The sequence below is a fragment of the Taudactylus pleione genome, unplaced genomic scaffold (assembly GCF_031769625.1).
Source record: "Taudactylus pleione unplaced genomic scaffold, aTauple2 ptg000991l, whole genome shotgun sequence".
Classification (NCBI taxonomy): Eukaryota; Metazoa; Chordata; class Amphibia; order Anura; family Myobatrachidae; genus Taudactylus; species Taudactylus pleione.
Genome location: NW_028285392.1, coordinates 115620 through 143192, shown reverse-complemented (window position 1 = coordinate 143192; position 27573 = coordinate 115620). Strand labels below are relative to the sequence as shown.

The 27573-nt window shown below is 46.4% G+C and overlaps 1 protein-coding gene across 1 annotated transcript in view; it reads left to right on the top strand.

The window, feature by feature from the left end:
- Positions 1 to 27573, top strand: part of WDR97 (WD repeat domain 97) — a gene marked incomplete at its 5' end in the record, with an annotated part of 527575 nt that overhangs the window by 421423 nt on the left and 78579 nt on the right. Inside the window, 2 exons of the mRNA XM_088460925.1 lie at positions 840 to 1064; positions 16503 to 16550. Coding sequence (XP_088317051.1) covers positions 840 to 1064; positions 16503 to 16550 — 273 coding nt within the window. The remainder of the gene's footprint in view (positions 1 to 839; positions 1065 to 16502; positions 16551 to 27573) is intronic.

Sequence of the window (27573 nt, the reverse complement as noted above, 5' to 3'; positions counted from 1 at the left end):
TAGGGTGTAATATGCTATGTAGTACATAGGGTGTAATAATATGCTATGTAGTTCATAGGGTGTAATATGTTATGTAGTACATAGGGTGTAATGATATGTTATGTAGTACATAAGGTGTAATGATATGTTATGTAGTACATAGGGCGTAATGATGTGCTATGTAGTACATAGGGCGTAATGATTTGCTATGTAGTACATAGGGTGTAATGATGTACTCTGTAGTACATAGGGCGTAATGATATACTATGTAGTACATAGGGTGTAATGATATGCTATGTAGTACATAGGGAGTAATGATTTGCTATGTAGTACATAGGGTGTAATTATATGCTCTGTAGTACATAGGGCGTAATGATTTGCTATGTAGTACATAGGGTGTAATAATATGCTATGTAGCACATAGGGTGAAATGATATGCTATGTAGCACATAGGGTGTAATGATTTGCTATGTAGTACATAGGGTGTAATGATATGCTATGTAGTACATACTGTAGGGGGTAATGATCTGCTATGCTCTGTAGTACATAGGGTGTAATGATATGCTATGTAGTACACAAGGTGTAATAATATGCTATGTAGTATATAGGGTATAATAATATGCTATGTAGTACATAGGGTGTAATAATATGCTATGTAGTACACAAGGTGTAATAATATGCTATGTAGTTCATAGGGTGTAATATGCTATGTAGTACATAGGGTGTAATAATATGCTATGTAGTTCATAGGGTGTAATATGCTATGTAGTACATAGGGTGTAATAATATGCTATGTAGTACATAGGGTGTAATAATATGCTATGTAGTACTTAGGGTGTAATAATATGCTATGCCTTTAGATCACAGAAGAAATGCTGACATATAAGAATATTTCTAATAAGAACAATGTGGTTGAAGAGAAAGTAGAGGAATCCATAGAGGAGAGCGAGGACTCCGATGTAATACCAGCCATCCTGCAGACGATATCAGCCACCAAATCACCTCCTGCATCAGACATACGTCCTGTCCCCCGGCTCTCCCCTCCCCCCCTAATCCACAAGACGACAATTTCCCCAATTTCACAGGTAAATTTGTAAACTCTTGTGATCACATTGTATTACCATGTTTTTCTTCTTCAGGGTCCATAGGGATCCACAGGGATACCATGGGGTGTGTGGTTGGAGAGATCTGGGCACCAAACAGTCAAAGCTTTGGCTCCCAGGATGCACTGGTCCTCCTCCACATATCCCCCGCCCCCAGCCACAGGCAGACAGTGTTACGTTTGGTGCCGGCAGGACACGGCTTCAGCAGCCCCGAGCTTTATTTTTATGAGTTTATTTTCTTTTTTACATCACAGCAAGTAGCGCTAGATGTCCTGATGGGCGCCTGCGCTACTGCTACATCTACCCCCGCTGGTGCCGCAACACCGGTGAGTGGACCGATGATTACGGTGGACGCTGATGAGTATGGCGGGCACCAGAGCTCTGCTAGCCGCTCCACTGGATCCCAGGGCTGCAGCCAGACATCTGGTAAGGTGATTCCCCGCTCGCGTGGATTTGAGTGTTTACGCAGTCCTTACCTCTCGTTGTGAAGACCAGCCGGAGGATGCTGTAGTGGGGTGTCTGATTTGTCCGCACCCCCACTAGACCACCTGGGCAGTTAAGTCTGGCATCAGGGACCATTTTGAAGGCCAGCGGTTGATACAGCAGCAGGGAGGTAGCCTCTCGCCCGGCAGCACCTCCCCCAGCCTGGAGCCCGATCCCTCACAAGAGGTTTCCCGCCTCCTCCTCACCCTCCTCATATATGAGACGCTCAGCAGCCATTAATCAGATTCGTTTCTGAAGCCCAGTCTCCCTGGGGCCAGGTTATACAGCGCACAAATCCTACCAGCCCTGTGAGGTGTGAGTAGTTGATTTAGTGCCCATTATAAGTATAATTATATGCATTGTATGTGACTTGTGCATAACTGCTGTGGTGATATACTGTCTTATACACTGACTGTCAGTGATATCTATCCCTGCTGTGGTGATATACTGTCTTATACACTGTGACTGTCATTGATATCTATCCCTGCTGTGGTGATATACTGTCTTATACACTGTGACTGTCAGTGATATCTATCCCTGCTGTGGTGATATACTGTCTTATACACTGTGACTGTCAGTTATATCTATCCCTGCTGTGGTGATATACTGTCTTATACACTGTGACTGTCAGTGATATCTATCCCTGCTGTGGTGATATACTGTCTTATACACTGTGACTGTCAGTTATATCTATCCCTGCTGTGGTGATATACTGTCTTATACACTGTGACTGTCAGTTATATCTATCCCTGCTGTGGTGATATACTGTCTTATACTCTGACTGTCAGTTATATCTATCCCTGCTGTGGTGATATACTGTCTTATACACTTTGACTGTCAGTGATATCTATCCCTGCTGTGGTGATATACTGTCTTATACACTGTGACTGTCAGTGATATCTATCCCTGCTGTGGTGATATACTGTCTTATACACTGACTGTCAGTGATATATATCCCTGCTGTGGTGATATACTGTCTTATACACTGACTGTCAGTGATATCTATCCCTGCTGTGGTGATATACTGTCTTATACAGTGACTGTCAGTTATATCTATCCCTGCTGTGGTGATATACTGTCTTATACACTGACTGTCAGTTATATCTATCCCTGCTGTGGTGATATACTGTCTTATACTCTGACTGTCAGTTATATCTATCCCTGCTGTGGTGATATACTGTCTTATACACTGTGACTGTCAGTTATATCTATCCCTGCTGTGGTGATATACTGTCTTATACGCTGTGACTGTCAGTGATATCTATCCCTGCTGTGGTGATATACTGTCTTATACGCTGTGACTGTCAGTGATATCTATCCCTGCTGTGGTGATATACTGTCTTATACACTGACTGTCAGTGATATCTATCCCTGCTGTGGTGATATACTGTCTTATACACTGACTGTCAGTGATATCTATCCCTGCTGTGGTGATATACTGTCTTATACACTGTGACTGTCAGTGATATCTATCCCTGCTGTGGTGATATACTGTCTTATACACTGACTGTCAGTGATATCTATCCCTGCTGTGGTGATATACTGTCTTATACACACTGACTGTCAGTTATATCTATCCCTGCTGTGGTGATATACTGTCTTATACACTGTGACTGTCAGTGATATCTATCCCTGCTGTGGTGATATACTGTCTTATACACTGTGACTGTCAGTGATATCTATCCCTGCTGTGGTGATATACTGTCTTATACACTGACTGTCAGTGATATCTATCCCTGCTGTGGTGATATACTGTCTTATACACACTGACTGTCAGTTATATCTATCCCTGCTGTGGTGATATACTGTCTTATACACTGTGACTGTCAGTAATATCTATCCCTGCTGTGGTGATATACTGTCTTATACACTGTGACTGTCAGTGATATCTGTCCCTGCTGTGGTGATATACTGTCTTATACACTGACTGTCAGTGATATCTATCCCTGCTGTGGTGATATACTGTCTTATACACTGTGACTGTCAGTGATATCTATCCCTGCTGTGGTGATATACTGTCTTATACACTGTGACTGTCAGTGATATCTATCCCTGCTGTGGTGATATACTGTCTTATACACTGTGACTGTCAGTTATATCTATCCCTGCTGTGGTGATATACTGTCTTATACACTGTGACTGTCAGTTATATCTATCCCTGCTGTGGTGATATACTGTCTTATACACTGTGACTGTCAGTGATATCTATCCCTGCTGTGGTGATATACTGTCTTATACTCTGTGACTGTCAGTTATATCTATCCCTGCTGTGGTGATATACTGTCTTATACACTGTGACTGTCAGTTATATCTATCCCTGCTGTGGTGATATACTGTCTTATACACTGTGACTGTCAGTTATATCTATCCCTGCTGTGGTGATATACTGTCTTATACTCTGACTGTCAGTTATATCTATCCCTGCTGTGGTGATATACTGTCTTATACACTTTGACTGTCAGTGATATCTATCCCTGCTGTGGTGATATACTGTCTTATACACTGTGACTGTCAGTGATATCTATCCCTGCTGTGGTGATATACTGTCTTATACACTGACTGTCAGTGATATATATCCCTGCTGTGGTGATATACTGTCTTATACACTGACTGTCAGTGATATCTATCCCTGCTGTGGTGATATACTGTCTTATACAGTGACTGTCAGTTATATCTATCCCTGCTGTGGTGATATACTGTCTTATACACTGACTGTCAGTTATATCTATCCCTGCTGTGGTGATATACTGTCTTATACTCTGACTGTCAGTTATATCTATCCCTGCTGTGGTGATATACTGTCTTATACACTGTGACTGTCAGTTATATCTATCCCTGCTGTGGTGATATACTGTCTTATACGCTGTGACTGTCAGTGATATCTATCCCTGCTGTGGTGATATACTGTCTTATACGCTGTGACTGTCAGTGATATCTATCCCTGCTGTGGTGATATACTGTCTTATACACTGACTGTCAGTGATATCTATCCCTGCTGTGGTGATATACTGTCTTATACACTGACTGTCAGTGATATCTATCCCTGCTGTGGTGATATACTGTCTTATACACTGTGACTGTCAGTGATATCTATCCCTGCTGTGGTGATATACTGTCTTATACACTGACTGTCAGTGATATCTATCCCTGCTGTGGTGATATACTGTCTTATACACTGTGACTGTCAGTTATATCTATCCCTGCTGTGGTGATTGACAGTCACAGTGTATAAGACAGTATATCACCACAGCAGGGATAGATATAACTGACAGTCACAGTGTATAAGACAGTATATCACCACAGCAGGGATAGATATCACTGACAGTCACAGTGTATAAGACAGTATATCACCACAGCAGGGATAGATATCACTGACAGTCACAGTGTATAAGACAGTATATCACCACAGCAGGGATAGATATAACTGACAGTCACAGTGTATAAGACAGTATATCACCACAGCAGGGATAGATATCACTGACAGTCACAGTGTATAAGACAGTATATCACCACAGCAGGGATAGATATAATGACAGTCACAGTGTATAAGACAGTATATCACCACAGCAGGGATAGATATCACTGACAGTCAGTGTATAAGACAGTATATCACCACATCAGGGACAGATATCACTGACAGTCACAGTGTATAAGACAGTATATCACCACAGCAGGGATAGATATCACTGACAGTCACAGTGTATAAGACAGTATATCTATCCCTGCTGTGGTGATATACTGTCTTATACACTGACTGTCAGTTATATCTATCCCTGCTGTGGTGATATACTGTCTTATACACTGACTGTCAGTGATATCTATCCCTGCTGTGGTGATATACTGTCTTATACACTGTGACTGTCAGTGATATCTATCCCTGCTGTGGTGATATACTGTCTTATACACTGTGACTGTCAGTGATATCTAACCCTGCTGTGGTGATATACTGTCTTATACACTGTGACTGTCAGTTATATCTATCCCTGCTGTGGTGATATACTGTCTTATACACACTGACTGTCAGTTATATCTATCCCTGCTGTGGTGATATACTGTCTTATACACTGACTGTCAGTGATATCTATCCCTGCTGTGGTGATATACTGTCTTATACACTGTGACTGTCAGTGATATCTATCCCTGCTGTGGTGATATACTGTCTTATACACTGTGACTGTCAGTTATATCTATCCCTGCTGTGGTGATTGACAGTCACAGTGTATAAGACAGTATATCACCACAGCAGGGATAGATATAACTGACAGTCACAGTGTATAAGACAGTATATCACCACAGCAGGGATAGATATCACTGACAGTCACAGTGTATAAGACAGTATATCACCACAGCAGGGATAGATATCACTGACAGTCACAGTGTATAAGACAGTATATCACCACAGCAGGGATAGATATAACTGACAGTCACAGTGTATAAGACAGTATATCACCACAGCAGGGATAGATATCACTGACAGTCACAGTGTATAAGACAGTATATCACCACAGCAGGGATAGATATAATGACAGTCACAGTGTATAAGACAGTATATCACCACAGCAGGGATAGATATCACTGACAGTCAGTGTATAAGACAGTATATCACCACATCAGGGACAGATATCACTGACAGTCACAGTGTATAAGACAGTATATCACCACAGCAGGGATAGATATCACTGACAGTCACAGTGTATAAGACAGTATATCTATCCCTGCTGTGGTGATATACTGTCTTATACACTGACTGTCAGTTATATCTATCCCTGCTGTGGTGATATACTGTCTTATACACTGACTGTCAGTGATATCTATCCCTGCTGTGGTGATATACTGTCTTATACACTGTGACTGTCAGTGATATCTATCCCTGCTGTGGTGATATACTGTCTTATACACTGTGACTGTCAGTGATATCTAACCCTGCTGTGGTGATATACTGTCTTATACACTGTGACTGTCAGTTATATCTATCCCTGCTGTGGTGATATACTGTCTTATACACACTGACTGTCAGTTATATCTATCCCTGCTGTGGTGATATACTGTCTTATACACTGACTGTCAGTGATATCTATCCCTGCTGTGGTGATATACTGTCTTAGTATATCACCACAGCAAGGATAGATATAACTGACAGTCACAGTGTATAAGACAGTATATCACCACAGCAGGGATAGATATAACTGACAGTCACAGTGTATAAGACAGTATATCACCACAGCAGGGATAGATATCACTGACAGTCACAGTGTATAAGACAGTATATCACCACAGCAGGGATAGATATCACTGACAGTCACAGTGTATAAGACAGTATATCACCACAGCAGGGATAGATATAACTGACAGTCACAGTGTATAAGACAGTATATCACCACAGCAGGGATAGATATCACTGACAGTCACAGTGTATAAGACAGTATATCTATCCCTGCTGTGGTGATATACTGTCTTATACACACTGACTGTCAGTGATATCTATCCCTGCTGTGGTGATATACTGTCTTATACACACTGACTGTCAGTGATATCTATCCCTGCTGCTCTTTTTTAACCCTCCACTACCAGGTGTGTAGGGGTTATTATTACATCACATATACACTGATTGTGTGTTGCCGGCTGGTTATTACAATGTCTTCTAAAGGCAAGGGTAAACAGGAGCCTGCGGCCCCTGTGCTGGTTACTGGCAGATCCTGTTCAGTAGGCTTGTCCCTTCAGGATTCCATTCAGGATGGTCTGTGTGCTATTTGTACCACATCTCCAGTTCACTATACCAGCCCCTGTCCAGGATCCACCTTGGATGTCCTCCTTATCCCAGGTTATGACAGAGCTAGTGGATCGCTGATCAGTCCCCATGCTGCCTTCCACCATGGGGTACCCACAGCTGTTACAGCCTACTATGTCTGTACCCCCTATTCATCCTCCTTGGATGGATGTTTTTGCCCACTTATTTCAGAATATGGCTCAGACGTCTGCCGCCACCTATCAGCTAAAGTTACAGGCAGACAGACCGTTAGCCGCCAAAGCACATAGGTGGACTGTATCATCTTCTTAGTCTACCCACCTTCTGTATTCTGACGCATCATCTGAGGAGGTAGATGATGTACAAGGTTCTCTCCCTGGGTTATCCTCGGGCGGGGAGGACCATCATTCAACATTGGATGTCCCTTCTCTAGTGAAGGCAGTTAAATTGATCCTCAATATAGAGGATGATGGACCGGCCCCTAAGCCTAAAGCCCCGATGGTTAAAGGTCAAAAGTTGGTTATGGCTGAATATCCTCAATCAGAGCAGCTCACTGAGTTCATGGGGGAAGTTTGGGGTACTCCTGGCAAATGGTTCCAGGTCCCAAAAAGACTAGAGTCTTTTTACCCTCTTCCTACTGTTGAGTGTACTAAGTGGAAAGTCCCTCCTACTGTTGATTTGCATATGGCACGCTTAGTCAGAAGCTCTACGCTGCCTTTACCGTCTACATCCTCCCTTAAGGATGCCACAGATAGAAAACTAGAAACTTGTCTCAAGTCAGTGTACTCGCTTTCTGGCGCTATTACTCGGCCGGCTATGGCTGCGGCCTGGGTAGGGTAGCTAAGGCTATCAAAGGATGGACAGAGGCATTTGAAGACAGCCTGACATCAGATGCTACCAGGGAACAACTGGCCTACATCTCCCATATTCAGGAAGTGGCCTCTTATTTGGGAGAAGCTGTGTTGGATACTGGAATCCTTTTCTCTACGGCAGGGGTTCCCAACCACAGTCCTCAAGGCACACTAACAGTCCAGGTTTTAAGGATAGCCATAGACTAAATTAGTACCTTAGTTATATTGATTTAACCATCTGTGCTTAAGCATAGATATCACTAAAACCAGGACTGTTAGTGCGTCTTGAGGACCGAGGTTGGGAATCACTGCTCTAAGGTATCTGCGACCTCGGTAGTTGCCCATCGGGTCCTTTGGCTATGGTCCTGGAAAGCGGACACGGAATCCAAGAAGGCCCTTGAATCCTTACCCTTCTCAGGAGACAGACTGTTCAGCGCAGAGTTGAACTAAATCGTGGCTACTGTGGCAGTCTCAAAATCTGCCTTTCTGCCATCAGCAGCTACCCCTAAGCCTAGGCCAGCCACTGTTCGGTCCTTTCGCCCCCAGGGTAAGACAAAAAGACAGTCCTTTCACAGGCAGCCTAGTTCTCACATGACAACCAAGCCACAATCCATACTGCCTTGGTCAGCCAGAAGTCCAGCTTACAAGTCTGACAAGAAACCCTCCACCTGATGGGGTGATGTCACAACCCTGGCTAGTTTTTACCTTTTGCCTTGAGACTTGCCACTGCCAGCTGCTCCGTGGATCTGTGTGTGCAATTCGTCTGGGAGATCTGCTCTAGATCGTGCTGGCTGTAACTTCTCTGTGTATGCTTTTAGACTGTGCTCTGCTTTCCACAGTGATTTTTCTCCTGGGCTCTCCTCTGCCTGTGAGCACTGCTGATCTTGATTGGAGTCGCAGGTGTAGTTCTGACTCTCGGTACTGCAGAGATGATTGCTCCCTCTGAATGTTGTGCCCTTCACCACTCAGAGTGCTACCACCATACTACCTGACTGTATCCACCAATTCCTATGAGACCCAGGGTATAAATATCTTCCTCTTATAGCATTCTGGTCTTGAACATCTCGTTACTTCTCATGGTGTATAGTTCGTGCTACTTCTGAGTACAAGGGTATCCCAGATTCTTGCTCCTGCTGGTTCCTAGACCAGTTCATTCAAAAATCCTGCTAACAGCGATACCTGGTATATCCAGAAATCCTGCTTACAGCAATACCTAGTATATCCAGAAATCCTGCTTACAGCAATACTTGGCATATTCGGAAATCCTGCTGACTGCAATACCTGGTATAACCAGAAATCCTGCTTACAGCAATACCTGGAATATTCGGAAATCCTGCTATCAGCAATACCTGGCATATCCAGAGGTCCTGCTGCAGCATGACCTGTGTTCCTGAGTTCCTAGTGTGAAACCTTTGCTTCCAAGTTACAAGTTCATTCCACTCTACTCCAGTCCGGAGTCAGATCCAAGTTCCAAGCTACCCATTCCACTTTACTCCAGTCCGGAGCCAGATCCAAGTTCCAAGTTACCTATTCCAGTCTACTCTACTCCAGTCCGGAGTCAATTCCAAGCTCCAAGTTCATTCCACATTACTCTAGTCCGGAGTCAATTCCAAGCTCCAAGTTCATTCCACATTACTCTAGTCCGGAGTCAATTCCAAGCTCCAAGTTCATTCCACATTACTCCAGTCCGGAGTCAATTCCAAGTTCCAAGTTCATTCCACATTACTCCAGTCCGGAGTCAATTCCAAGTTCCAAGTTCATTCCACGTTACTCCAGTCCGGAGTCAGGACCTCATTCAGAGCCGGACCCTATTTGCGGTCGTTCGTTCAGAAAAAAGGGGTGGCTATTCAAATGAACCGTTCGCTCTTTGCGGTCTGTTGATGCCTCTAAGTCTGAATGAGCGAACAAAACTTGCGGCCATAATTTTGAAAAAACGCCCCTTGGCCGCTCGCACCATACGCCATGTCCGCTATTTATTACATTAATCGAGTACATCGAACAGCGTATGAACTGCTCGCTATTCTTGTGGCTGGTTTTTCCTACCGCTATTTTGCGAGCAGTTTTGACTATAAAACAACCAAGTGACGTGGTCAATGACGCTGCTGTATTAATTATGCACACCCATAAAACGCCCGTTTAGACCTTTAAGCACGCCTGCTTTCTGATCTCCACTCCCTGTTTTCAAGCACCTTCCCCTGTTACCACCCACATACGCCTTCTCCTGTCACTCAAGATAGCAGGCATTCGCTATTTAGCGAACAAACGATTTTCGGCCGCACTGACTGGTTCGCGCATGCATATTACAATCCGTACGCATGAGCAGATGTGCGAACATCGCTCGGAACGAGCGAACGGCCGCTTACGAGCGGCTCTGAATGAGGGCCTCAATTCCAAGTTCAATCTACATTACTCCAGTTCCTTCTCCATACGGCTTCCCAGCCACACCAAGTCTATCTACTGATATCCCATCCAGCTCACCAAGCCTTCCTGCCGGTCCCAGTCCAGTTCCTCCAAGTTTCCCTCTGGTTCCACTCCAGCATTACCTGTTCCTGTCATTTATCATCAAAGGCAGTTCTCACTGCCATATAATTCTTATGCAAACAGAGCTATTTACATTATCCATGGTTCCAGTCAAGCCGGTCTCCGCTGAATCCAGTTCAACACCTGAGTCAGGTAACGCTGAGACGCCAATCGTGACAGGTGAGCCTCCTCCTGGTGGATCCCAAGGTGGGAGGCCGACTTCTTCGATTTGCTGACTCCTGGTATCAAACAACAACAGACGCCTGGGTCCGAGAAGTGGTCTCTCAGGGGTACGCCCTCACCTTCCTGAGGTATCCTCCCCAGCATTCTGCATTGAGACTCTAGGATCATTTGTACTGGCTTTGGAGCCTAGGTTTTATGGTTTCTCTGGACATTCAGGATGCTTACCTGCATGTGCCTATTACTCCAACCCACCAATGGTTCCCTACGGTTTGTTGTCCTTCAGCAACATTACCAGTTTCGGGTGCTGCCCTTCGGTCTGTCAACAGTCCCTTAGGTCTTTACCAAAATTATGGCAGTTATGGCAGCCCACCTCAGGCATCAGGGAGTCAGAATCCTGCCATACCTAGATGAACTCTTAATCTTGGCACATTCACCGGCTGTGTTACAATGCCATCTCCAGCTGACTGTGGACTGCCTGTAAACACATGGCTGCTTTGTCAATTGGAAAAAGTCTTCCCTCAATCTGACACAGCAGATGGTACACCTGGGGGGCACTCCTGGATTCTCGAATACAAAGGATCTTTCTGCCAGTGGACAAGAATTTGGTGCTGCACTGCGTGTGCACTACTTGCTTCACAATCAAAGGGTATCCATTCACTCAGTAATGCAGGCCCTGGGGTCCATGGTATCCACCTTCCATATAGTGGAATATGCCCAGTTCCACTCCAGGCCCCTTCAACAACTGATTCTCTCCCGGTGGAAAGGGCAGTATCATCTGATTCAGTCCCAGACGACCCTCCTCTCTCCAGAGGTTCGGTTTTCCTTCTCATAGTGGCTGCAGACGTCTCATCTGAACAAGGGTCATCCCTTCTGGTTTCCAAATTGGGAGCTTCTCACTACAGATGCCAGCCTTCGCGGATGGGGCGCAGTAATCGGTCATCATACCTTTCAGGGACATAGACAACTCAGGAAAGTTGCCTGCCCATAAACATTCTGGAGTTTCGAGCAGTGTACAGAGTACTCACTCAGGCGCAAGACCTTCTCTGGGGCAGGCCGGTCCAAATCCAGTCCGACAACGCGATTGCGTTAGCCTACATCAACCATCAGGAAGGCACGCAAAGTCGGGCAGCCATGTGGGAAGTGGCAAACTTCCCAGTCTGGGCCGAATGTCAACTCCCAGCAATCTCGGCTGTGTTCATCCCCAGAGGCCTCAACTGGGAAGCGGATGTCCTAAACCATTAGGACATACATGCCGGAGAGTGGGCTCTCCACCCAGATGTCTTTCAACAACTGGTGGACAAATGGGGCATACCAGAAGTAGACCTCATGGCCTCATGTCACAACCACAAGGTACTCAGGTCCAGGACAAGAGACCCCCTCAGCCGCCTTCATGGATGCTCTGGCAGTGAGGTGGGATTTCAATCTCGTATACCTCTTTCCTCCGATCTCCCTCCTCCCAAGGGTTCTCCAAAAGTTCAAACAAGAAGGCGGCATGGTGATACTAATAGCCCCAGCCTGGCACAGGCACCATTGGTTCATCCACCTACAGAGTCTCTCCATTGACACTCCTTTTCCACTTCCTCTATGGCAGGATCTGTTAGATCCGGGTGCAGGCAAGGGCCCTGCACTATCTCATCTGTCTTTGACGGCATGGCTCTTTAGTCATCCCTCTTAAGAGCCAAGAGTTTCTCTTGCTCTGTGGTCCAGACAATGCTACTTGGATCGTACTAATTCCTTGAGGAAATCAGATTATCTTTTTGCATAGTATGGCTCTCACAAGGGAGGCTGGCCAGCTAGCAAACAGACTCTGGCTCGTTGGCTCCGCATGACAATCTCTCAGGCCTACACGCAAACTAATCTTCCTGTTCCAAATAGGATTACAGCTCATTCTACTAGTGTCTGTGGGACACTCGTGGGCAGTTCGATGTAGCGCTTCTGCTGAACAATTGTGCAAGGTGGCCACGTGGTCTTTCGTCCACACCTTTCTCAGATTTTATGCCTTTGATACCTTTGCCTCTCAGGATGCTTCCTTTTGGGCGTCGGATTCTCCTTTCTGCTCAGGAGCGTCCCCACCCTTAGGGTAACTGCTGTGGAACAACGCTATGGTATCCCAGTGGATCCCCTATGGATCCTGAAAAAGAAATTAAGAGTTATGGTAGACTTACCTTTTGTTAACTTTATTTATTCGAAGTCCATAGGATCCACAGGGCACCCACCCTGACGCACCTGGCCTCATTGGGTATTTTCTCTCTTGGTCACTGATTCCTTCATCTTCTGGGAGAGTGTTTCTTGAGAGTAATGTTCTTCCTTCTCCTCTTTCCTGCTGCTGCCATGAAATTCTTTACAAAACTGTCTGCCTGTGGCTGGGGATGGGGTATATGCGGAGGACTGGTGCATTCTGGGAGCTAAAGCTTTGACTGTTTGGTGCCCGGATCTCTCCAACCACCTACACCCCATGGTATCCCTGTGGACCCTATGGATTTTGAAGAAATAGAGTTAACAAAGGTAAGTCTACTGTAACTGTTAATATATCATCCCATCCATTAGTTACTGCTCTATGATATTCTTTCCTGCTGTATACCAGGTATCTGCATAGACGGGGCAGATATAAAAGTAAAGCTGTCAAGCATTTGTGGGCTACAGGCCTCACTCAGAGATGGGCGCAGTACATAAAGCAGCAGCGTCCTTGGTCCTAATTTCGTAGGAGGCGTCTTTTGTAAATAGACGATTCCTGACGGCTTCGCAACTGCGTTCAGGGACACAGCATCGGCTCTTCTGCTAAAACATTGGCCATCTAAGTAACCCTCAGAATAGAGTCATGGCCTTGGGGTTCTGATCTGAGGCAGGACCCTTGGGCTGGACTGACGAGGTGTAGAGAAACAACATTGAAGTTTGAATAAAACTTATGCTCAGTAGACCAACAAGTGAGGAGTGACTCCGGACCACAAACAGTGTTAATCCAGACAACTGTAAAACCCACTAGCCATCCCCTGGAACCAATAAGAGGAACCCACTACACATCCCTTGGAAGCAATGAGAGGAACCCATTACACATCCCCTGGAAGCAATGAAAGGAACCCACTACCCATCCCTGGAACCAATGACTGGAAGTGGGCCGTGGAGACGGAATCTGCTGCTAGGAACTCGGAGAACTGAACTATGGGAGACTCAGAAACCCGTGAGCCTGACTGGAGACCGGTAAGTAAGGCACTTCTCAGGAAACAGAGTTGGGCGGCTCGTACTGTATGTGTACCCAAATTAAGGAACACAAACCCGGGACTCACACCCTGGCACCCAAGACCGACCAGCCCACCAGTCACTCAGCACAGACCTCAACTACCAGCAGATGGAACCAAGAGAGCGAACCACCACCATCGATGGTACTATCCATGGTCTGGTGTGACAGAGGCCCTGACTCAGAGCCGGACGCTCTGACAGAGCGCTCGCTCTGAATCAGGGCTGTCCCTCTGTTTTTTTTGAGCGGCCTCCTGGCCGCTCGCATAGCTGTGGGTGACCACCCACAGCTATAGTGAGCGGCCAAAAAGATGGTCGTGATGGTCAAGATCATCGCGACCATCGGGCTTGCGACAAGACCCTAGTGGTAGGGTCTCATTGCCGCAAGCCCTGGAGTGCTTTCGGCTCTATCAGAGCCGAGAGCACTCCCTCTGACATCATTTGCTTGGGGACTCACAGGAAGTATCAACTACAAATAGACACAACAGGCCAGAAGGTATAGCACAGGCTGGAACAGTAGTTGTTAGTTCTGATAAGCTCTGGCTGATGGTAGCAGCTCTGCGTGGAGTACAGCCTGTGAGTAAACACAGGATATACAGTCAGATGGCAGGTAGCACCAAACACTGGCAGGGACAGGAGCGCTGGACACAGACAGATGGCAGAGTCACAATGGGTTTACTGGCACATGCACAGGAGGAACGGAGTCTGAGGGCGGCTACACCGGGAAGTGGCACAGGTGTTGATGGTTGCTGCTGAGCACAGGTGTAGGTAGTAATGCTGGCTGAGCACAGGTGTAGGTAGTAATGCTGGCTGAGCACAGGTGTAGGTAATAATGCTGGCTGAGCACAGGTGTAGATAGTAATGCTGGCTGAGCACAGGTGTAGGTAGTAATGCTGGCTGAGCACAGGTGTAGGTAGTAATGCTGGCTGAGCATAGGTGTAGGTAGTAATGCTGGCTGAGCACAGGTGTAGGTAGTAACGCTGGCTGAGCACAGGTGTAGGTAGTAACGCTGGCTGAGCACAGGTGTAGGTAGTAATGCTGGCTGAGCACAGGTGTAGGTAGTAATGCTGGCTGAGCACAGGTGTAGGTAGTAATGCTGGCTGAGCACAGGTGTAGGTAGTAATGCTGGCTGAGCACAGGTGTAGGTAGTAATGCTGGCTGAGCACAGGTGTAGGTAGTAGTGCTGGCTGAGCACAGGTGTAGGTAGTAATGCTGTCCGTGCACAGGTGTAGGTAGTAATTGGGGCTGAGCACAGGTGTAGGTAGTAATGCTGGCTGAGCACAGGTGTAGGTAGTAATGCTGGCTGAGCACAGGTCTGTGCAACTGAGGAAAAGCCCGCAGCCACTAACCGCGACACTCCCATCTCCGGCTAGCCTTCCCCCATGTTACCTCCCAGGGACGCCCGTCTCAGGCTAGCCTTCCCCCATGTTACCTCCCAGGGACGCCCGTCTCAGGCTAGCCTTCCCCCATGTTACCTCCCAGGGACGCCCATCTCTGGCTAGCCTTCCCCATGTTACCTCCCAGGGACGCCCGTCTCTGGCTAGCCTTCCCCCATGTTACCTCCCAGGGACGCCTGTCTCTGGCTAGCCATCCCCCATGTTACCTCCCAGGGACGCCCGTCTCTGGCTAGCCATCCCCCATGTTACCTCCCAGGGACGCCCGTCTCTGGCTAGCCATCCCCCATGTTACCTCCCAGGGACGCCCGTCTCTGGCTAGCCTTCGCCCATGTTACCTCCCAGGGACGCCCGTCTCTGGCTAGCCTTCCCCCATGTTACCTCCCAGGGACGCCCGTCTCTGGCTAGCCTTCCCCCATGTTACCTCCCAGGGACGCCCGTCTCAGGCTAGCCTTCCTCCATGTTACCTCCCAGGGACGCCCGTCTCTGGCTAGCCTTCCCCCATGTTACCTCCCAGGGACGCCCGTCTCTGGCTAGCCTTCCCCCATGTTACCTCCCAGGGACGCCCGTCTCAGGCTAGCCTTCCCCCATGTTACCTCCCAGGGACGCCCGTCTCAGGCTAGCCTTCCCCCATGTTACCTCCCAGGGACGCCCGTCTCTGGCTAGCCTTCCCCCATGTTACCTCCCAGGGACGCCCACTGAAATTGCCTCTCTACATCCAAATTCGTTCTGTGGCTTTTGATGTTAACCAATGGGAGGCATGCACAGTGTGACTCTGATGCTTGCGCTTCCAACATTTACACTGCATCCATCTTTGAATCGGGCCCAATGTGTCTCATTATTAACCTCATACTTGTAGTATTTTAATGTTTTTGTGGCCTCAGCAGCGCCCCCCCAGCTGCCTAATGGTAGCACCGGTCCTCTTCTAATGGCATCCGATAACAATCACTGTATTTATGTATAGAATACGGCTTCATATAACTTTCTCCTAATTATGTTTTTCCATCAGAGGCCAATTATGTCCCGGATTCCAAGACATCGACCACCCCAAACAAAGGTAAGTCTCCCAGCAGTGACCTAATGTACCAGTATTATCTATTTACCCCCCGCTATAATATACACGCGTATCTCCATGTACTCACAGAATGGCCCAAAGTATCAGTATAGAGAAAACACACGTAATGCGGAATATTTCTTTAAGGGTATTTCTGGATATCCCCTGAAAGCAACTGTTTTACAGTCACTTTTGGGGGTACTGACATGTATTAAGGATCCCCGATATCTGCCACAGTCCGTCCATTTCTGACCTTAGGTATCTGTGGGGACTTATATGGTGTCAGATTTACCAAGCTCTGGAGACCCTTTGCCAGTCTATGGGCTACAGATCGCCGGATCCCTCCAGACACTCCTCGCTCGCACATACAGACCGAACCTGCGCACTACACAGCCGGGCGTTTACACTGAAAGTAAAGTTATTGTATTACACTGTATACAGACATAGGAGACACTACACCCCCCACATGTCCTGACCACTGTACATGATCATACTACACATCTATTACACTGTATACAGACATAGGAGACACTACACCCCCCACATGTCCTGACCACTGTACATGATCATACTACACATCTATTACACTGTATACAGACATAGGAGACACTACACCCCCCACATGTCCTGACCACTGTACATGATCATACTACACATCTATTACACTGTATACAGACATAGGACACTACACCCCCAACATGTCCTGACCACTGTACATGATCATACTACACATCTATTACACTGTATACAGACATAAGACACTACACCCCCAACATGTCCTGACCACTGTACATGATCATACTACACATCTATTACACTGTATACAGACATAGGACACTACACCCCCAACATGTCCTGACCACTGTACATGATCATACTACACATCTATTACACTATATACAGATATAGGACACTACACCCCCAACATGTCCTGACCGCTGTACATGATCATACTACACATCTATTACACCGTATACAGACATTGGACACTACACCCCCAACATGTCCTGACCGCTGTACATGACCATAATACACATCTATTACACTGTATACAGACATAGGACACTACACCCCCAACATGTCCTGACCGCTGTACATGACCATAATACACATCTATTACACTGTATACAGACATAGGACACTACACCCCCAACATGTCCTGACCGCTGTACATGACCATAATACACATCTATTACACTGCATACAGACATAGGACACTACACCCCCAACATGTCCTGACCGCTGTACATGACCATAATACATCTATTACACTGTATACAGAGACATAGGACACTACACCCCCAACATATCCTGACTGCTGTACATGACCATAATACACATCTATTACACTGTATACAGACATAGGACACTACATCCCCAACATGTCCTGACCGCTGTACATTATCATAATACACATCTATTACACTGTATACAGACATAGGACACTACACCCCCAACATGTCCTGACCGCTGTACATGATCATAATACACATCTATTACACCGTATACAGACATAGGACAATACAGTCATGGCTAAAAGTTGTGAGAATGACTCAAGTATTGGTTATCACAAAGTTTGCTGCTTCAGTGTTATTAGACCTTTTTGTTGGGTGTTACTATGGTATACTGAGGTAACATTACAGCATTACATAAGTGTCAGATGTTACTATGGTATACTGAGGTAACATTACATAAGTGTCAGATGTTACTTATGTAATGCTCCCTCAGTATACCATAGTAACATCTGACACTTATGTAATGCTCCCTCAGTATACCATAGTGTCAGATGTTACTATGGTATACTGAGGTAACATTACAGCATTACATAAGTGTCAGATGTTACTATGATATACTGAGGTAACATTACAGCATTACATAAGTGTCAGATGTGACTATGATATACTGAGGTAACATTACAGCATTACATAAGTGTCAGATGTTACTATGGTATACTGAGGTAACATTACATAAGTGTCAGATGTTACTTATGTAATGCTCCCTCAGTATACCATAGTAACATCTGACACTTATGTAATGCTCCCTCAGTATACCATAGTGTCAGATGTTACTATGGTATACTGAGGTAACACTACAGCATTACATAAGTGTCAGATGTTACTATGATATACTGAGGTAACATTACAGCATTACATAAGTGTCAGATGTTACTATGATATACTGAGGTAACATTACAGCATTACATAAGTGTCAGATGTGACTATGATATACTGAGGTAACATTACAGCATGACATAAGTGTCAGATGTTACTATGGTATACTGAGGTAACATTACAGCATTACATAAGTGTCAGATGTTACTATGGTATACTGAGGTAACATTACAGCATTACATAAGTGTCAGATGTTACTATGATATACTGAGGTAACATTACAGCATTACATAAGTGTCAGATGTTACTATGATATACTGAGGTAACATTACAGCATTACATAAGTGTCAGATGTTACTATGGTATACTGAGGTAACATTACAGCATTACATAAGTGTCAGAGGTTACTATGGTATACTGAGGTAACATTACAGCATTACATAAGTGTCAGATGTTACTATGGTATACTGAGGTAACATTACAGCATTACATAAGTGTCAGATGTTACTATGGTATACTGAGGTAACATTGCAGCATTACATAAGTGTCAAAGGCTTTTATTGACAATTACATTAAGTTTATGCAAAGAGTCAATATTTTCAGTGTTGACCCTTATTTTTCAAGACCTCTGTAATTCGCCCTGGTATGCTGTCACTCAACTTCTGGGCCACATACTGACTGATGGCCGCCCATTCTTGCCTAATCAATGCTTGGAGTTTGTCAGAATTTGTGGGTTTTTGTTTGTCCACCCACCTCTTGAGGATTGACCACAAGTTCTCAATGGGATTAAAGTCTGGGGAGTTTCTCTTTTTTTTTTTTTTGGTCCCCGAGCCACTTAGTTATCACTTCTGCCTTATGGCAAGGTGCTCCATCATGCTGGAAAAAGCATTGCTCCTCACCAAACTGTTCTTGGATGGTTGGGAGAAGTTGCTCTTGGAGGATGTTTTGGTACCATTCTTTATTCATGGCAGTGTTCTTCAAAATTGTGAATGTCTCCTAGAGGAAGGAAGGCCAAGTAAGGCTGAAAAGCTTTCGGGTTACTTCTCAATTAAGACTGACTTAACAGACGTTTTCGGATCCTGTAAGTAAGAAGGAGGAACCTTATCCGCGACTACAATGAACTGTGATCACGTGACCTACCCGGAAGCGACAGCCACCAGAGGAGGCGGAGCGCGGACAGCGAGCCGGAAGGGAGTGGGAGCGGATGTCTGGAGAGCATAAGAGGTGAGCCTCCATTCGGAGGGGATGCACGGTAACCGGTTCAATTGAGCCCTAGCTGTTACGTCCCCTTCCCAGGCACCGATGAGCCCCTCTCGAGCCATGGTTACCCGGTGGTGTGTGTGGCAACAGATACACCGCTGGTACTCACGTCCGAGGGGAAGGAAGTCCAGCCAGGAGGTCCTCTTTACTGCCCCAGTACCCCAGCCCCATTCCCAAGAAGACCACCCCGGGCATCGTTTATTCACCACCTGTTTTTCCTGGTTTTTTTGCTATCTATCCGACCTCAGACACACAAGCGGTATGCCGCAGTCTATCTAGACTTATACACTCTATTAATTGGATCATTTACTAACAGCTAAGACTATACAGTACTTCATAGACCCTGTCCATCTATGGGGAATACTCTTCAGCAGATTTACTGGAACTGTATGAATATGTAATACCTCCTTTATATCATTATTCAATGTGCATCATTAACAACTTATTTTCTGTTTCTACTATTTTGCACCCATATGTCCTTCATATGTTTTGATACATTTCTTTTTGACATAAGAAAAGCTATATTTTTATATACTCAGACCATCGGGTTCTCATTTTAAATAGCTGAATATAGTCACACAGTCCCTTATGCAAGCTATTGACGCTATACATCACTATAGATTACAGGCTGAGAAGTATCCCCACACATGAATGGTCTCAGGATGCGTTACTGTTGGCATGACACAGGACTGATGGTAGCGCTCACCTTTCCTTCTCCGGACAAGTGTTTTCCAGATGCCCCAAACAATCTGAAAGGGGATTCATCAGAGAGAATAACTTTACCCCAGTCCCCAGCAGTCCAATCCCTGTACCTTTTGCAGAATATCAGTCTGTCCCTGGTGTTTTCCTGGAGAGAAGTGGCTTCTTTGCTGCCCTTCTTGACACCAGGCCATTCTCCAAGTGTCTTCGCCTCACGTGAAGATGCACTCACACCTGCCTGCTGCCATTCCTGAGCAAGCTCTGCACTGGTGGTGCCCCGATCCCAAAGCGAAATCAACTTTGGGAGATGGTCCTGGCGCTTGCTGGACGTTCTTGGGCACCCTGAAGCCGCCTTCACAACTATTGAACCTCTCTCCTTGAAGTTCTTGATGATCTGATAAATGATTGATTTAGGTGCAGTCTTACTAGCAGCAATATCTTTGCCTGTGAAGCCCTTTTTGTGCAAAGCAATGATGACTGCACGTTTTCCGTGCAGGAAACCATGGCCAACAGGGGAAGAACAATGATTTCAAGCTCCACCCTCCTTTTTTAAAGCTTTCAGTCTGTTCTAAATCAATCCGCACGACAGAGTGATCTCCAGCCTTGTCCTTGTCAACATACTGGGTCTCATTCAGACCCGGTTGCAAGCGCTGAGTACTCGCAACCGGGTCAATGTTAAGGCCCTGCGCACGCGCAGCGGCCGCACAGCGCATGCGCAAGCCCCGGAGCGAGAGAAACTCTCTCACTCCGGAGCTCTCTACAAAAGGTTCGGCTGTCGATGTTGATCGACAGCTCGCCCCGTTTTGTGGGCGGGAGGTTGACTACACAAATGGAGGCGTTCCTGGCGGAACGCCTGCAGTTTTGTGGGCGGCCGCACTGACATCAGCAGTGATGTCATTGGGGAGCTTCCTGCTCGATCAGAGCAGGAAGCTCCCTGGGGCTTGCGGTTGCCGAGACCCAACCTTAGGGTCTCGTCGTAAGCCCCGATAGTCGTGATGGTCTTGACCATCGCAACCATCACCCTGGTCGGTCAAGGGGAGGCTGCACTTAAAATTCCAAGCGTCCGCCCTCATTCAGAACGAGTGCTTGCTTCTTGCGAGCGCCTCTGCATGAGGGCCACTGTGTTAACGAGAGAATCACTGACATGATGTCATCTGGTCCTTTTGTGGCAGGGCTGAAATGCAGTGGAATTGTTTCTGGGATTAAGGGTCTCATTCAGACCCGCTCGCAAGCGGGTCTATGGTTGTGCACTGTGCAAGCCCCATAGCGAGTGCGTATTTCACTCGCTCCAGGGCTCGCTACAAACGGGGAGGCTGTCGACAGCTCGCCCCCTATTGTAGGCGGGGTGGGGGGTGGCTGGACAAACTGAGGCATTTGTGGCCGCCCTCATTCAAAGCGAGTGCTCGCTTTTTGCGAGCGGCGCTGAATGAGATCATAAGTTCATTGTGATGACAAAGAGGGACTTTGCAATTAATTACAATTCATCTGATCACTCTTCATGACGTTCTGGAGTATATGAAAATTACCATCATAGACACTGAAGCAGCAACTTTTGACCATGGTTATATGCCCCCCACATCTTCTTCTGTATTATACAGTGTATGCCCCCCACATCTGCTTCTGTATTATACAGTGTGCCCCCCACATCTGCTTCTGTATTATACAGTGTGCCCCCCACATCTTCTTCTGTATTATACAGTGTGCCCCCCACATCTTCTTCTGTATTATACAGTGTGCCCCCCACATCTTCTTCTGTATTATACAGTGTGCCCCCCACATCTTCTTCTGTATTATACAGTGTGCCCCCCACATCTTCTTCTGTATTATACAGTGTGCCCCCCACATCGTCTTCTGTATTATACAGTGTGCCCCCCACATCGTCTTCTGTATTATACAGTGTGCCCCCCACATCGGCTTCTGTATTATACAGTGTGCCCCCCACATCTTCTTCTGTATTATACAGTGTGCCCCCCACATCTTCTTCTGTATTATACAGTGTGCCCCCCACATCTGCTTCTGTATTATACAGTGTGCCCCCCACATCTGCTTCTGTATTATACAGTGTGCCCCCCACATCTGCTTCTGTATTATACAGTATATGCCCCCCACATCTGCTTCTGTATTATACAGTATATGCCCCCCACATCTGCTTCTGTATTATACAGTATATGCCCCCCACATCTGCTTCTGTATTATACAGTATATGCCCCCCACATCTGCTTCTGTATTATACAGTGTGCCCCCCACATCTGCTTCTGTATTATAGTGTGCCCCCCACATCTGCTTCTGTATTATAGTGTGCCCCCCACATCTGCTTCTGTATTATAGTGTGCCCCCCACATCTGCTTCTGTATTATATGCCCCCCACATCTGCTTCTGTATTATACAGTGTATGCCCCCCGCATCTGCTTCTGTATTATACAGTATATGCCCCCCGCATCTGCTTCTGTATTATATGCCCCCCCACATCTGCTTCTGTATTATATGCCCCCCCACATCTGCTTCTGTATTATATGCCCCCCACATCTGCTTCTGTATTATATGCCCCCCCACATCTGCTTCTGTATTATAGTGTGCCCCCCACATCTGCTTCTGTATTATATGCCCCCCACATCTGCTTCTGTATTATACAGTGTGCCCCCCACATCTGCTTCTGTATTATATGCCCCCCCACATCTGCTTCTGTATTATATGCCCCCCCACATCTGCTTCTGTATTATATGCCCCCCCACATCTGCTTCTGTATTATAGTGTGCCCCCCACATCTGCTTCTGTATTATATGCCCCCCACATCTGCTTCTGTATTATATGCCCCCCCACATCTGCTTCTGTATTATATGCCCCCCCACATCTGCTTCTGTATTATACAGTGTGCCCCCCACATCTGCTTCTGTATTATAGTGTGCCCCCCACATCTGCTTCTGTATTATAGTGTGCCCCCCACATCTGCTTCTGTATTATACAGTATATGCCCCCCGCATCTGCTTCTGTATTATACAGTATATGCCCCCCGCATCTGCTTCTGTATTATATGCCCCCCACATCTGCTTCTGTATTATATGCCCCCCACATCTGCTTCTGTATTATATGCCCCCCACATCTGCTTCTGTATTATATGCCCCCCACATCTGCTTCTGTATTATATGCCCCCCACATCTGCTTCTGTATTATAGTGTGCCCCCCACATCTGCTTCTGTATTATAGTGTGCCCCCCACATCTGCTTCTGTATTATAGTGTGCCCCCCACATCTGCTTCTGTATTATAGTGTGCCCCCCACATCTGCTTCTGTATTATATGCCCCCCACATCTGCTTCTGTATTATACAGTGTGCCCCCCACATCTGCTTCTGTATTATATGCCCCCCCACATCTGCTTCTGTATTATATGCCCCCCCACATCTGCTTCTGTATTATATGCCCCCCACATCTGCTTCTGTATTATATGCCCCCCCACATCTGCTTCTGTATTATATGCCCCCCCACATCTGCTTCTGTATTATAGTGTGCCCCCCACATCTGCTTCTGTATTATATGCCCCCCACATCTGCTTCTGTATTATACAGTGTGCCCCCCACATCTGCTTCTGTATTATATCCCTCCACATCTGCTTCTGTATTATACAGTGTGCCCCCCCACATCTGCTTCTGTATTATACAGTATATGCCCCCCCACATCTGCTTCTGTATTATACAGTGTGCCCCCCACATCTGCTTCTGTATTATACAGTGTGCCCCCCACATCTGCTTCTGTATTATACAGTATATGCCCCCCCACATCTGCTTCTGTATTATACAGTATATGCCCCCCACATCTGCTTCTGTATTATACAGTATATGCCCCCCACATCTGCTTCTGTATTATATGCCCCCCCGCATCTGCTTCTGTATTATATGCCCCCCCACATCTGCTTCTGTATTATATGCCCCCCCACATCTGCTTCTGTATTATATGCCCCCCACATCTGCTTCTGTATTATATGCCCCCCACATCTGCTTCTGTATTATATGCCCCCCCACATCTGCTTCTGTATTATATGCCCCCCCACATCTGCTTCTGTATTATAGTGTGCCCCCCACATCTGCTTCTGTATTATATGCCCCCCACATCTGCTTCTGTATTATACAGTGTGCCCCCCACATCTGCTTCTGTATTATATCCCTCCACATCTGCTTCTGTATTATACAGTGTGCCCCCCCACATCTGCTTCTGTATTATACAGTATATGCCCCCCCACATCTGCTTCTGTATTATACAGTGTGCCCCCCACATCTGCTTCTGTATTATACAGTGTGCCCCCCACATCTGCTTCTGTATTATACAGTGTGCCCCCCACATCTGCTTCTGTATTATACAGTGTGCCCCCCACATCTGCTTCTGTATTATAGTGTGCCCCCACATCTGCTTCTGTATTATACAGTGTGCCCCCCCACATCTGCTTCTGTATTATATGCCCCCCACATCTGCTTCTGTATTATACAGTGTGCCCTCCACATCTGCTTATGTATTATATGCCCCCCACATCTGCTTCTGTATTATATGCCCCCCCCACATCTGCTTCTGTATTATACAGTGTGCCCCCCACATCTGCTTCTGTATTATACAGTGTGCCCTCCGCACCTGCTTCTGTATTATATCCCTCCACATCTGCTTCTGTATTATACAGTATGCCCCCCACATCTGCTTCTGTATTATATGCCCCCCTCATCTGCTTCTGTATTATACAGTGTGCCCTCCGCATCTGCTTCTGTATTATACAGTATATGCCCCCCACATCTGCTTCTGTATTATACAGTGTGCCCCCCACATCTGCTTCTGTATTATATGCCCCCCACATCTACTTCTGTATTATATCCCTCCACATCTGCTTCTGTATTATACAGTATGCCCCCCACATCTGCTTCTGTATTATATGCCCCCCGCATCTGCTTCTGTATTATACAGTATATGCCCCCCGCATCTGCTTCTGTATTATACAGTGTGCCCCCGCATCTGCTTCTGTATTATACAGTGTGCCCCCCGCATCTGCTTCTGTATTATATGCCCTCCACATCTGCTTCTGTATTATACAGTATGCCCCCCGCATCTGCTTCTGTATTATACAGTGTGCCCCCCACATCTGCTTCTGTATTATACAGTATGCCCCCCACATCTGCTTCTGTATTATATGCCCTCCACATCTGCTTCTGTATTATACAGTATATTCCCCCCGCATCTGCTTCTGTATTATACAGTGTGCCCTCCGCACCTTCTTCTGTATTATACAGTGTGCCCCCCCACATCTGCTTCTGTATTATACAGTGTGCCCCCGCATCTGCTTCTGTATTATACAGTGTGCCCCCCGCATCTGCTTCTGTATTATACAGTGTGCCCCCCGCATCTGCTTCTGTATTATACAGTGTGCCCCCCGCATCTGCTTCTGTATTATATGCCCCCCGCATCTGCTTCTGTATTATATGCCCCCCCACATCTGCTTCTGTATTATATGCCCCCCACATCTGCTTCTGTATTATATGCCTCCCGCATCTGCTTCTGTATTATAGAGTATGCCCCCGCATCTGCTTCTGTATTATATGCCCCCGCATCTGCTTCTGTATTATACAGTATATGCCCCCCACATCTGCTTCTGTATTATACAGTATATGCCCCCCACATCTGCTTCTGTATTATACAGTGTGCCCCCCACATCTGCTTCTGTATTATACAGTGTGCCCTCCGCATCTGCTTCTGTATTATACAGTATATGCCCCCCACATCTGCTTCTGTATTATACAGTATGCCCCCCCACATCTGTTTCTGAATTATACAGTATGCCCCCCACATCTGCTTCTGTACCTTCTTCTGTATTATATGCCCCCCGCATCTTCTTCTGTATTATACAGTATGCCCCCCACATCTGCTTCTGTATTATACAGTGTGCCCCCCACATCTGCTTCTGTATTATATGCCCTCCTTACCTTCTTTTGTATTATATGCCCCCCACATCTGCTTCTGCATTATACAGTGTTCCCCCCCCACATCTGCTTCTGCATTATACAGTGTTCCCCCCCCCACATCTCCCTCTGTATTATACAGTGTGCCCCCCACATCTCCCTCTGTATTATACAGTGTGCCCCCCACATCTGCTTCTGTATTATATGCCCCCCCCCCCGCATCATCTTCGGTATGATATGCCCTCCGTACCTTCTTTTGTATTATATGCCCCCCACATCTGCTTCTGTATTATATGCCCCCCCCCCCGCATCATCTTCGGTATGATATGCCCTCCACATATTCTGTATTATATGCCCCCCCCCCCCGCATCTTCTGTATTATACAGTGTGCCCTCCGCACCTTCTTCTGTATTATACAGTGTGCCCTCTGCACCTTCTTCTGTATTATACAGTGTGCCCTCCGCACCTTCTTCTGTATTATACAGTGTGCCCTCCGCACCTTCTTCTGTATTATACAGTGTGCCCTCCGCACCTTCTTCTGTATTATACAGTGTGCCCCCCACATCTGCTTCTGTATTATACAGTGTGCCCTCCGCATCTCCCTCTGTATTATATGCCCTCCGTACCTTCTTTTGTATTATATGCCCCCCACATCTGCTTCTGCATTATACAGTGTGCCCTCCGCATCTCCCTCTGTATTATATGCCCTCCGTACCTTCTTTTGTATTATATGCCCCCCACATCTGCTTCTGTATTATATGCCCTCCGTACCTTCTTTTGTATTATATGCCCCCCACATCTGCTTCTGTATTATATGCCCCCCACATCTGCTTCTGTATTATATGCCCCCCCCCGCATCTCCCTCTGTATTGTATGCCCCCCACATCTGCTTCTGTATTATATGCCCCCCTCATCTGCTTCTGTATTATATGCCCCCCACATCTGCTTCTGTATTATATGCCCCCCACATCTGCTTCTGTATTATACAGTGTGCCCCCCACATCTTCTTCTGTATTATACAGTGTG